Source organism: Siphateles boraxobius, unplaced genomic scaffold (genome assembly GCF_051911475.1).
Source record: "Siphateles boraxobius isolate OS27281-9 unplaced genomic scaffold, OSU_SipBor_1 7, whole genome shotgun sequence".
NCBI lineage: Eukaryota > Metazoa > Chordata > Actinopteri > Cypriniformes > Leuciscidae > Siphateles > Siphateles boraxobius.
Genome location: NW_027509197.1, coordinates 356,478 through 369,378, shown reverse-complemented (window position 1 = coordinate 369,378; position 12,901 = coordinate 356,478). Strand labels below are relative to the sequence as shown.

The window sequence follows — 12,901 nt, the reverse complement described above, 5'->3', positions numbered from 1 at the left end:
AGTGTCAAAGTAGACGTTGTTCACCAGCAGCCAATGAACACCATAGACTAGCGTTCGGCAAATTTGTTACAAACCCACGTAGGTTTCGTCTAATGGCCCGTACACACCGGGACGAATATCGGCGCGCGTTATTCGCCCGCATCTTTCAACGTGTTTTTTGTGTTCACACCCAAGCGATTTTCGCTGACGATGAGCCGAGTGGACACGCAAATTCATTCCCTGACATTAGATGGCGCTTATGTACATGAAAGACATGAAAGCCTATGTACATGAAAGACAATTAAGTGAAATGAAACTCACCATCAAGGCCCATTTGCTCTGCAATACCACTCCATAACAGTTCTCTTTTATCAATACTTTTGTAGTCACTGTCGCGTTTGTCATACAGTTCCTTATGTTCCGACACAAACGAGACCAGCAGCTCTACGTTTATCTTGGCTTGCATCTTCCTCGTCTTTTTCCCGGCAGTGTGTGGACGCTACTTGACCGTTTTGTGTTTGAGCGCCCCCAAGTTGTATTTTACTGTAACTTCAGAAGCTCAGGACACGTGAGCAAAAGCGGCAATCTCATTGGTCGGATAGTTTTTGACGCGGCGCGTCACACCAAAAAAACGAACCCGAGGAGTTGTTTAAAAAATGACGTTTTTACGCGGGGCGTTTTCCGCGTCGGTGTGCACACTCACATCGGCGCCCTTTGTTTAATCACGAGGCGTTAAACTTCGGGGAATATCGCACGCGAAATTCGTCCCGGTGTGAACAGGCCTTAAGAAGTGAGACTGGAATTACTGAAGACTCTCAAGCACTTTGATATTTGAAACTTTCCAGACCTTCTACATTCTCAAACAGCTGTATTACACACTGCATGAAAGCCTAGTTAATATCACAAAAAATATAATAGGGACACTTGCTCTCTGTTTTTCCTTCAATATCCATTTCAATTCACTCATTCAATGTAAAGAAAGGCACAGTTTGTTTTTGTCTACAAAACTCAATCCAGACATTTCATTTGATGAAAATAAACTGCTCATATTCAAGTTTGCTCAGATGAGAACAGTGGCGGAGCCAGAGGGAGGTCCGGGGTGGCACTGGACACCCCTGACATGCGATTGGCCACCCCGGGTGCCACCCCAAAATTTTATTTGCTACTGGCAGTTGCTGATGCTGATTTTTTTTTAAATTACGTTCGCCGGCAGCGCGGCGCGCGCAGTTTTCAAACGGACGAGCAGAGGACGAGAGACGGTTGCAAGATACCGAACTTCACCGAATAAGAAAACATCATATTTGAAGTAAGCTTTTAAGGTTTAGCATCAGGGTGGTTTGCTCCCAATAGCCTACATTAGGCCTAATACACGCATATACAGTACCTTGCCGTGTGTAGCCTACGTTACAGTATACAAATGTTCTAGCTAATGTGAGGATAGGAGATCAAAACGCAGGCAAAGAAGAGCAGAAACAAGCGATATCATAATGCGATCACTATAGGACTATGAAGCTTTATGGGTGTAGGTTGTTGATGGACTCGATCTACTGTGTTTTGATCATCATTATGAATCTTATCTAGATGTAGTCTTTGATAAAAATGCGATTTTCTCAGCTTTTTGCTCATGTTGCTTTTTATGAAACTTGCCAACATTCAAGTGTTGATAAAAAAAAGATGCACGAAGCTAGAATAACATTATTTTTTTGTTTTTGTTTTAAAAGCACAGGGTTTGTTCTTTCTTTTGGTATGTACAGATATTCATACAACAAAATATTCTGGGGTGCCATGAAATTGTGAAAATTACCAAAACCACTTTTTTTTTTTATACTGGCAAGAAAGAGTTAAATGTTGGTAATTGGATGATGATTAGAATGTGATTATGATTGGAATCATATTTTAAATTTGTCATATTTTTGAACAGGGTCAATTAAACATGAAAAGAAAGGGAGAGATATCAGTTATTTTAAAATAAGCACAAACATAGTCCAGTCATTTTATGAAAAAAAGTTTGAACAAATTGCAACAGAAGCAAACTCAAATAATTTTGTATCCTCATTATGTCCTGAGTAAGGAAACAAAGTCCCTAAGAATCCCATTAGGGGAAAGTTTCGAAATCTGTTTCTGGGGATTCACTTTTTATTTTACTTACCTTTTGTCTTCTGCATTCTCCTTACCCTTGTCTCCTGTTCTTCCCTTAGACTCGTCCCCCAGAAACAGTCGCACAGACCCAGCCCCAAACCCCATCTCTTAATAATTAAAAAAGGCTGGTTTCTAAAGTACTTCTTCCTGCCTCTATGTATTAATGCTCATGGGTAGCCTAAATGGGTTCCATTCAGACCTTAACATTAAGTATTTTACTGTTATATGTCAACAAGATTCAACAAGACATTTTCACCTGGCTAGACCCAATGTTTAGATCTGTTGTGGTATTTATGCAAATTACCACATACGTAATTAGATTATGCACCGTTTGTCCATCTTAACAAACAATTTTTAAAAACTTGGAATAAATTTTTTGTTTGTCTTGATGTAAGTAATCAATCAAAGTAATCAATTTTCATGGTGATATCTAAAGGTTAAACTTTTTACCCTATTCTCGTAAGAAAAAGGCTATATTTGTGTTTTTTTCTAAACTTTCCCTAATGGGATACTTTGGGACTTTTTTTCCTTACTCAGGACATATTGAGGATACAAAATCAGTTGAGTTTGCTTGTTGAAATTTGTTCAAGGTTGACCCCCATTTTGGCTTAAAATGACTGGACTAACAGGCAGATCAGGTGCAAACAGACCCCCCAGCCCTTGCATAACCACTGGCTAGTCAGAGTCAGTGTGGTCAGACTTCAGAACCAGCAACAGGTCAGAGCATCTACCAGACACAGGCAGTCAATCACATACCCAATTCAGGAATTTAAGTTGAGATGATTTTGCCAGATTAAAAGGATTGTTAACCCAAAAATGAACACAAAAAAAAATAATTATAAATTAAATAATTAGAACTAGAATTATTATAAATTATTATAAAGAAAGAATTATGTTGTATTTAATCTTCCCAGGATAAGATTTTATATTGATGGGCAATAAAATTGTTTAACTTTTTCAAGGACATGTCTGCTTGATGCCTGCTATATCTAATAAAAGATTAAATTAAATTAAATTTTTTTTTTTTGTAAATGTGAGTTTTTTTGTAAATAAATGCAGCAGTTCATAACAGACACAGGCGGTATCTTATCTACTTGGTGCTTCAGCTTTGTTTTCTGCAATATTTTGGATGTTTGGAACACTTCGACACAAACAGATTGACCCAATTCCTTCCACAAGCTTTTCCACTGTGTGTGTGTGTGTGTACTGTGTACCCCCGAAAGTAGCAGTGGCCACCCCATGTATAAAACTCTAGTTCCGCCACTGGATGAGAAATAGCTTCCTAAGGTAACTGCACACATTTAGTTACAGTGTTTACGTGCTTTTGAATCTTTTTTCCCCCATCAGGAACAGTATTTATTTGCTGGAGAAATATGCTGTTTTTGCATGAAGAGTTTTAAGTGTAATAAGTCGTGTGTCGTGGAGGTTAGAGCAGTCTCTTTCTCTGATTCCCTGTAACGGCTGTATTAGGTGAGGCCGCCTGACGCCCACCGGGTCCTTATGGATGTTATTTATGGCAAATGAAGTGGATGTATAGCCACATGCTGAGGAGAGCGAGAGAGAACAGCATGTCAGCGCGGCGAGGACAGCGCGCACTTACGAACAACTGACATTTCACTGACATTAAGATTGGCCAATTTGAGCAGTGTGAAGACTGTGAGGAACTCACACACCGTCAAGAGAGAGAGAGATTGAAAAACATGAGAAAGAAAGAGTATTTCAATATTTCTTCCAGCAGAAATGAAATGCGTTACAGTCGAGTATCTGTTCCTCTCTTTTTCTATTCACACTTTCCTAGGAAACCTGAAAACCTGTAAAAAAAGAAATGACAGTGCCGTTTACTAGATATACCACTGATATTAATTCAGTTAAAGACTTTTATAGGAGGCTATATTGTTAAAAAAAAACGTTCTTATATATAATATATAATAAAATATTAATGAAATAATAGATTTACTTACAGAGTCACGGCGAAGGAAAATGAACAGATCAAAGCTAACCCAGACTCAGCAGTAACATCTCAATAATAATACGTAACGGTTCGTATATGCGTTTATTCTGACTGAATTTGTGCTTGTTTATAGGAAATTTGAATTTGATTTGAAAAACTAAATAGCATTAAACAGCTGAACTGTTTCTACTGGTTCTTTTCAAAATGTATTTATAATCAACATTTCAGTCGTCTTGTCTCAGTTTCTTTTTTCTTTTCACTGAGCTCGTCACAGTGCTTTTTGGGATTACTTTTGTTATATCGACATCACTAATCCAAAGGAAAAATGTTTTTGATATTTGGTAAAGCATTTGCTTGGGTCATTTGTTTATGGTAAAACTGTTAATAACATCATGAGAATTAGTTTTGGCAATATAAAAAATATTAAAGCTACACTGTGTACATTTTTTAAGTTGATTCTTGGCAAAAAACACTTTGTTATTTCAAAATGATATGTGCTCATTCATGTGTAATTACTTCCACCAACTAATCAAGTATTCTCGTAGAATCTGCCATTCAGAATACATAAGAGCGAGTCGCTCGAACGGCGTCAGCCATGTTGTGCCTCCCTCTTGAAAGTACATTAGCCAAAGAGGGACATACCTGGAAATTCAAGCTTCGCCTTTCGCGCTTTTTAAAGCTTGTTGAAGATAGAGGATCACGCCTGTTCTCGAGGATATGTAACAGAGTCGCCAAGTTTACCTTTCCCTCTACCTTTAGCTTTCCCTCGCTCCTCCGTCGCATCAACTGATCTCTGACTCTGCTCAAGGAGGAAATGATGTAAAAAACATTGCCTTACATTATTAATCTCATACAATATACAGAATAACGATAGCACTGATACTTTACTAACATTAGCTTGCATTCATTTGGGAACCTGATTGCTGATGTTAGCAATGACATGGTACCAAAATAACGAAAACGTAAAACTATTATTCGTTTTACATAGAGGTCATAATCTACATGTTAACTGACTAAATAACTAAATGCAATTTGTAATAGTTTTATAACAATTATAGCAATAACAATTTGTAAAGTAACCTCATCACTTGAAGGAGCACTCATGGACGAAGTCGAACTGGAAGCCATGTTAATCTTGGAATAATACGGCCACCGTAGGAGTTAAAACGCCCTCGGAATGGGAAGGGCAAGAAAGTAATATTCAGTTGGTAGTCCTATGTGACCCTGGATCACAAAACCAGTCACAAGTCGCACGGGTATATTTGTGGCAATAGCCAACAATACATTGTATGGGTCAAAATGATTGATTTTTCTTTTATGCCAAAAATCATTAGGATATTAGTAAAGATCATGTTCCATGTAGACATTTGGTAAATTTCTTACCGTACATATATAAAACATTTATTTTTGTGAGTGAATGCAGCACAATCAGGAACATAAATGGACAACTTTAAAGACAATTTTCTAAATGTTTACATTTTTTTGCGCCCTCACATTCCAGATGTTAAAATAGTTGTATCTCGGCCAAATATTGTCCTATCCTAACAAACCATACATCAATGGATCATATGATATATAAAAAATTTTTTTTTAAATAATGGCCCATATGACTGGCTTTGTGGTCCAGGGTCACATATACAATTTCACCGCTAGATGGGAGAAAATCTTACACATTTTAGCTTTAATATTATTCCCCTCATTCTTTCTTCATTGTGTCTTTATACTTTGACTTTGATAGTGTGTCTGAGAAATTTCTCTCATAACAATTATGTAAGTGAGACTGTAATATCCTGTACTGATTGTACAGGAAAATTGATTCACTAAAACTAACTATCATTCTGAAATATAAGATCAGTGGCACAATGATTGATCTTGCCTGAGATATATTGCCTGTCAATCAGTCTGTCCATCAGAATGAACATGATTCATTTCCCTGAAGCTTGAAGAAAATATGAAAGTTTATGGAATATTTCGTTACTTTATAGGGGAAGATTTGATCTTAACACATAACCTGGGACACAACATCACATCCTGTTAATGAGCTGCTAAAGATACAGGATAAAGTTAAAATGTCATAAAAGCATCCAAATTTGCTAATAAAGAAATGCGATGTCAAAAACACCAAGAAACAAACACACACCCACAAATAAATATAAAATGTCAATTAATTCTATGTAAGAATTTGCCTCATTTTTAAATTATTTCTACACTTGTAAATGAGGGATATCAATAAATGTCTCTCTTATTTGCATTAAAAGTGAGTGTCATACACTGTATTACGACTGAATCAAACATTGTTCAGTGGAGAGTTTGGGTGTTCAGTCGTTTTTGTGGTTAATATCTGTTCTTCACATTATAAGAACACTAGCTGAACATTTAGGTAAATGTCATTTGATAAGTGAACATGACGTTCCCACATGTGAGTGTTTGTGTTCTTCTGTCCGTCTCCGACAGCTTCTTCCAAACCTGGCGATCCACTCCTGGACAGAAGAACATGTGGTGGGTATTTTTTTCAATAGAGATGATTTCAGATTTTTGTTCTTTTTTTTTAACATCTTTGTCTTTATAGCATTTCTGGATGGAGCAGATTTTTGAAGGTGAGATTCTTCTTCACCTCTGATGTTGATTAACTTTGATTTTTCAACATTGATAATAATCATAAATGTTTCTTGAGCATCAAATCATCATATTAGAAGGATCATGTGACACTGAAAACTGGAGTAATGATGCTGAAAATTCAGCTTTGATCACAGGAATAAATTATATATATTTTTTACAATATATTCACATAGAAAACAGCTATTTTAAATTGAAATAATATTACTGTTTTTAAATAAATGCAGCCTCTCTGAGGATAAGATATTTCTTTTAAAAACATTAAATCTAACTGACCTTAAAGTGTGTGTGTGTGTGTGTGTGTGTGTGTGTGGTGTGTGTGTGTGTGTGTGTGTGTGTGTGTGTGTGTGTGTGTGTGTGTGTGTGTGTGTGTGTGTGTGTGTGTGTGTGTGTGTGTGTGTGCTGCAGGTGATGGAGAGCTGCAGCAGTACGCTGAGATCTTCAAGCAGAATCACATCACGGGACAGAGACTCCTGCTGCTGTCTGAGAGTGACATGAGGGATCTGGGTGTGACGTCCAAAGGACACATCATACATCTGAAGGTGCCACGCTACTTCCTCCGCTACTTACAAATTTTAGAAATATATATATCAATTATTTGTCCGTGTCCTGGTTAAAACTGCTCATTTCTCTGGATTTAAACATTCTTAGAAACATTTGGGATAATGAAAGTACACAAATCAACAAAATATATAACATTGTTCTAGTGGACACAAGTGAAGACAACATTTCGTGAAATCAAGGCGTCAACTAGCTACGCATTTGTTTTGAATAAACGTCCTCTAGTGGGGAAAAATTACGTAGTGTGCCTTTAATGTAAAAATAATTGAATACGAGTTTGAATATCGTTTTTTGAATGAAAGAAACAACTGATAGGCTAATTCACCTCAGATCTTGAAAATAAATTAAAGGAAAGAACATGTTCAACTCAAGGTGAACAAACAAGTGTATTCCATGATAATAAAAAAGATTGTTTCAGTCACTCAGTATGTATTTCTAATCAGGTTACAATGGTGTAAGATTTATGAATGTGATTATGTACTTATCCATTTTGTTGCAAATGCAGTGCGCTTGCAGAGAGACTCCGCCCACACGCTCTTCTGATTGGCTGGGATTTTTGATTGATTGTGCGGCAGTTTGGACAGATAAATGACATCACGTCCGGTTAGGACACAGTGTTAGGCTGTGTAAATTTGCTTTTCAAAGCTGCAATTTCTGATTTAACAGATTTAAATGATTTAAATTTTTATCATTTATGTTTATTTCCCCTGTTTTATCTGACTACTGCCATACTCTCCCATATGTAAACGCCGTTTCTGAGAAGTGACGTGCCGTAATCTGGCGACTGTGGGCATTGGTCCTCGTCTGTCGATGCATTGTGAATCGGCCTAAAGAAACCGAGCAAGAAATCTCACACAGATTTCTCAACAATGTGTGCTCAGAAAGTCCAAGATATCAATATGAAGTCGAATGAACAATACGAAGACTAGATGATTTGAGCAATGCCACATTCATTCATGTGCCAACAATTGATTTATTTGTCTCTTGGAATTAATTTTATTCCCCCCACTGATCTTTTTAGAAATATCCGTGACAGCGTTGATGTTTAATTGAAAACTCCATTATGTCATATTGCTAAGCTTTGAAAGAGCGACCTCTGAGAAATAATTTTTCCTCCTCTGGGAAACGCTGCTAAGTGACATCACACGTCTGATCCTGTAAAGCGTTAGTATGTTCACTCCATAGAGAGCGTGATTTGTTGAATTAATTAATCTAGATGTATATGACATATGCCAGAGCACGAATTATATGTTCATATGTGATACACAATGGTATTAATTGTTGTTTTGCTGCTGAAAGTCCATTAACAGGTAATAATTATGTAACATTCACACACAGCTGGCCATTGGCTGATTGTCAGTGCGCTGCATAACTGCATAAATCCATCTCGTAATGTTTTAAACATTATGTCAAATCTTTTCTTTTTCAGACCGAAATTGAGAAACTTACCCACGACTACCTGAGTCTGTTCCACTTTCCTCCGCTGATCAAGGCATGTGTTCACTTTCTAGATCATCTTTTACATAGATTTTGTTTTTTTTAACTATAGCCAGACCGTTTTGGCTGAATTCCTCCTTATCCGCCACACTTTAAAAAGGTTTACATTGTACTTACTCAAATAAGTTCTGAGTAATATTAATTAACTACATGTACTTACTATAGAGTCACGGTTAGGGTTAAGTTTAGGGTTAGTTACTTGTAATTATGCATAATTTACTGTTACTACTATAACTACATCACCTTAAAATAAAGTGTTATAAATAAATCTTTAATAAAATAAATCTTTTTTGCTTTTAGTCAACTAAACTTTTGGAAGTAGCTAAAATGCAAAAAAGCTAGTGCAAAAAATAAAATAAAAATAAAAATATATATAATGACTTGAGATTTTTATACAGTACAAGGTCACAGCTAATGTGTTTATATTAGTGCTGTCAAATTGATTAATTGTGATTAATTGCATCTAACGTAAAAGTTTTTGTTTAAGTATATGTGTGTGTATATATAATATTATATTTATATATATATATATATATTATATAGTATATGTCACTTTATATGTGTGTGTGCTCATGTCTGTATATACCTGTATACACACACACACACACACGCACACACACACACATATATATATATATATACACACACACATATATTATGTAAATAAAAACATTTGACTGCACTTATTTAAATATTCCCTGTGTGCACTCTTAGGATGGTTTGGCCACCGAAGAAGAGGACGAGGAGTGGAGGAAGACTGTAAATCTGGAGTTAGTGTTTGGGTACCACTGGAAAGCAGGCACAAGCAACACGGTACATCACACCACCTCATATCATGTGTAGGAGCCCTCGTAGCTATTGATAGGTTTATGATGCACAGCTTAGGCACTTTCCCAAATGTCACACTTCATGTGCACTTAATGCCTTGTGGACTCACTATGGCCACCACATGTGCGTGTCTGTTAACTCCACAAGACCGTTGGGTGGACCATTTGTCATTTTAGGTTCTCTTTGGGAACTGGGTCAATCTTTGAGTTTGGTATAATTTTATTCTGTCAGTGACGAGATATATTTTCATTTTTTAAATATTGTTCACCACTAGCTAGGGGTGCAACGGATTGCAGTTGATCTGTGATCCATAAGGACCAGGCGCCATGTTTCAGTACGCATGTGCTTCATGGATTAAGTGCAAAGTTTAACCATCAATGAGTGAAGGTTCATAATTTGCACATGTTTTTCCTCGACAGTTTACACATTTAAGGGATTTTTAACCATTCAAGTGCAAGAACAGGCTTAAAAGTCGATCGCGCGTTGTTTATCTGTGCACACCGTCACACACACCTGAAGCATGCACACACACACCTGAAGCATGTACACACACAGAGGCAGGTTTCAGATAGCGGGCTAACACCGAATTGACTCCTTTTTCCTCCTTGCGCTTGAACTGACACATACAAACAAAATTATGTTAAAATACACCTCTCGGAAAGTAAGTGCTGTCTGTGGTTGCTAGCCCATGTTTAGGTGGTTGCTTGGGTGTTGAGGCTGTTATATGTGCATATACCTATATCTCCATCCACCTATTTTCATGTGTGTTTTGGGATATCGCATGAAAAAAAAAGAAGATGCACATAAATTCTGAAAATACACAAAAAAATATTATTTTATTCGATAAGAAAACATCCGCATAAACTATGATGGAAACACATTTAAAGAAATAACTCCCTGGATGCGTGACAAAAATATCCTGGGACTTTGCCTCAACAGTGGATGTGATTAGATAACCAGTGGATCAGTTTCATCGCACAGCCTCTCAAATGTTGGTTTGATTATTCTGAAATGCCTGAGCCAACGTCTGTCATCAGAATGATGTGGTTTAATTCCCAGAAGCGTCTCATAACGACTGTGTTCCCAAACACTAGGCAAACGGAACATGTCAGCGTTTTTTTGCGTTTCGTCTTGGCACTCTGAGACGCAAGTCATTTATGACCAAAAAGCCACAGTGGTTTCCCAGATTGCAGCAACTTCCATTTTTATTATTACAGATATTTTGCGCCACATTTCCCAGGAAGTGACGATTTTGTTCTCTTGAACACGTGAGATGGAAACGCTGCTTTATTAACCAATGTTTTATGCAATATTTTGCGTTAAAATCGCAACTTTGGAAATAGCTATTGACATTACACTTAGTTTTTGTCCTATCTATGAATTTAATCAAAAATACTTTAAAAAAATGCTAGTTAATTTCTGTATTAATACTTATTTAGATTTTTTTTCAGATAAGTCATAATGAAGCAAAAAGTCATAACCTTTGTAAGTAGTAAAGCATAATGTATAAGAAAAAACAATATAGAAAATAAATAATGTTTTATTTTTTTAATTATTTTCAGAAAACTGCCTCAATGTTATTTGAGAAAAAAAAAGGCAAATCAAAGTCATGTGGTCCAACCAACCGAGGTAAGCAGAAAAAAAACAAAAACAGGAAATGATATCATAGAGAGGACCCAGCTGACCCTCATGAACACGTGTGTCAGGGTCAATAAAGATAAATAAAATATATAAATAATTAATGTTTTGTGACAATAAATGGTTAGTCCGGGATGTAAAATGTCATTCGGTGGAACAAAAAACTTTTTGTTTAATATAATATACATTTAAAGTTTTTTTGAAAAATAAAGATTAAAATGCAGACACCCATTGCATGGATTCGAGACGAATTATGATTACACCACATTTTGAATTGGATTTTCTTGGAAATGTTACCAAGATGATTTCATTTCTAATAATTTTTTTAAAGGGGTTTTCCTTGTCATTGCTCTCTTAGAAAAGTAATTGCATTCCTCTCATCAACAATCCGCATAATGGTCGAATATCGGAGAAACACGAATGCAGTGTTTCTTCACGGTTCTCTTTAATGTATGAAATGCTTGTGATTTGCTGTCATTATTTTCGCATCACCGTCTGTGCATCATTTCCTGTGTTGACAGGGAGCTTTTGTTGCCGATGTGATGTCTTGTCATAACTGAGACTTTTTGTCACACAATTGCGGCGCTCCTTGATTTGAAGTTGTCTTCCTCAAGTAAAAGATGCCTGTTATCGCCCTCCTCCCAAGACCACTGTGTCGCTAAACGCATTTTCCGTTCCCAAGCCTCTTGTTTTGGTTCCTCTTTTTGGTTCACTTAAAAGAGGCCGCAAGAGATAAATGATTTCTGGTGTAAAGCCAGGCGTAGCATCCATCCACCCCCTCTCGTCGGCGGGCCTTTGTTTGGGCCCCTGACACAGGAGAGCGACTGCGTCTTCACTTTCCGTTTGAATTTAATCAAAAATTTAGCCAGAAGTCATTTTCTTTTTAAAAGGCAAATGTTATTTAATCTTTCAGCTGTTCATTGTCCCATCATAAATAGTCCCCTTTCAACGCGTGCGGCGGGGCTGAAGCGGGGCCGCTAATTGCCTCCTATTTCTCCTGACATGTGGTGGTTTGGTTGGGAGGAAGCTCAGCGGGAAGAAGGAAACAGGAGTCTGAGAAAATGAGAGCTAATTATTTTCCCCTGCCTGGTGTCAGCCTCCGTGTCAGCCTTGTTTTTACAAACTGCAAGGTTTTTTTTGCACTAAATAAAACAAACCCGCTTCGCTCGAGTTTTTTTTTTTTGTGCCTTTTTTCGCTCTTCTCTCTCTCTCTCTCTCTCTCTCTCTCTCTCTCTCTCTCTCTCTCTCTCTCTCTCTCTCTCTCCCTCTCTCTCTCTCTCTCTATCCTGGCGGTGTCGTGGTACCAGCTGCACTTCTCAAAGCCTAAATGAGACCCTACGATTGTGCTTTGCCCATCTGACAGCACAGAGTGTTTCTGTTAATGAGGATATCAGGGCTTAGTCGCCGGAAAGGTGCTGAATTATGTATGAGGTGTCATTAGACGCTTACCACGCTGGCCGTCATTACCGCGCATTGTTTCTGCTGCTGCTATTAGGCTGGGATAACGTTTGGCAAACGCTTGGTCAGCACTCGGCCGACTTGTTACTGGACGCCTTTAAGACCCGTCCAAAAAAACTAGCAGGCACACGCTCACGGTTGCCTGTTCATACTTGTGTAACAGGGTTATATATAGCATGTGTCTCCACTTGCCAATAATGAACCGTTTAAATTATCAGACTGAAAGATGATTGG

At 37.3% G+C, this 12,901-nt stretch overlaps 1 protein-coding gene across 2 annotated transcripts in view; it reads left to right on the top strand.

Moving 5' to 3' along the window:
* The window catches only part of map3k20a (mitogen-activated protein kinase kinase kinase 20a), a 54,788-nt gene that overhangs the window by 33,173 nt on the left and 8,714 nt on the right, over window positions 1–12,901 (top strand). For both annotated transcript variants that reach the window (XM_077217046.1, XM_077217045.1), the window contains 5 exons: window positions 6,524–6,568; window positions 6,639–6,666; window positions 7,094–7,227; window positions 8,676–8,738; window positions 9,458–9,556. In XM_077217046.1, coding sequence (XP_077073161.1) covers window positions 6,524–6,568; window positions 6,639–6,666; window positions 7,094–7,227; window positions 8,676–8,738; window positions 9,458–9,556 — 369 coding nt within the window. The remainder of the gene's footprint in view (window positions 1–6,523; window positions 6,569–6,638; window positions 6,667–7,093; window positions 7,228–8,675; window positions 8,739–9,457; window positions 9,557–12,901) is intronic.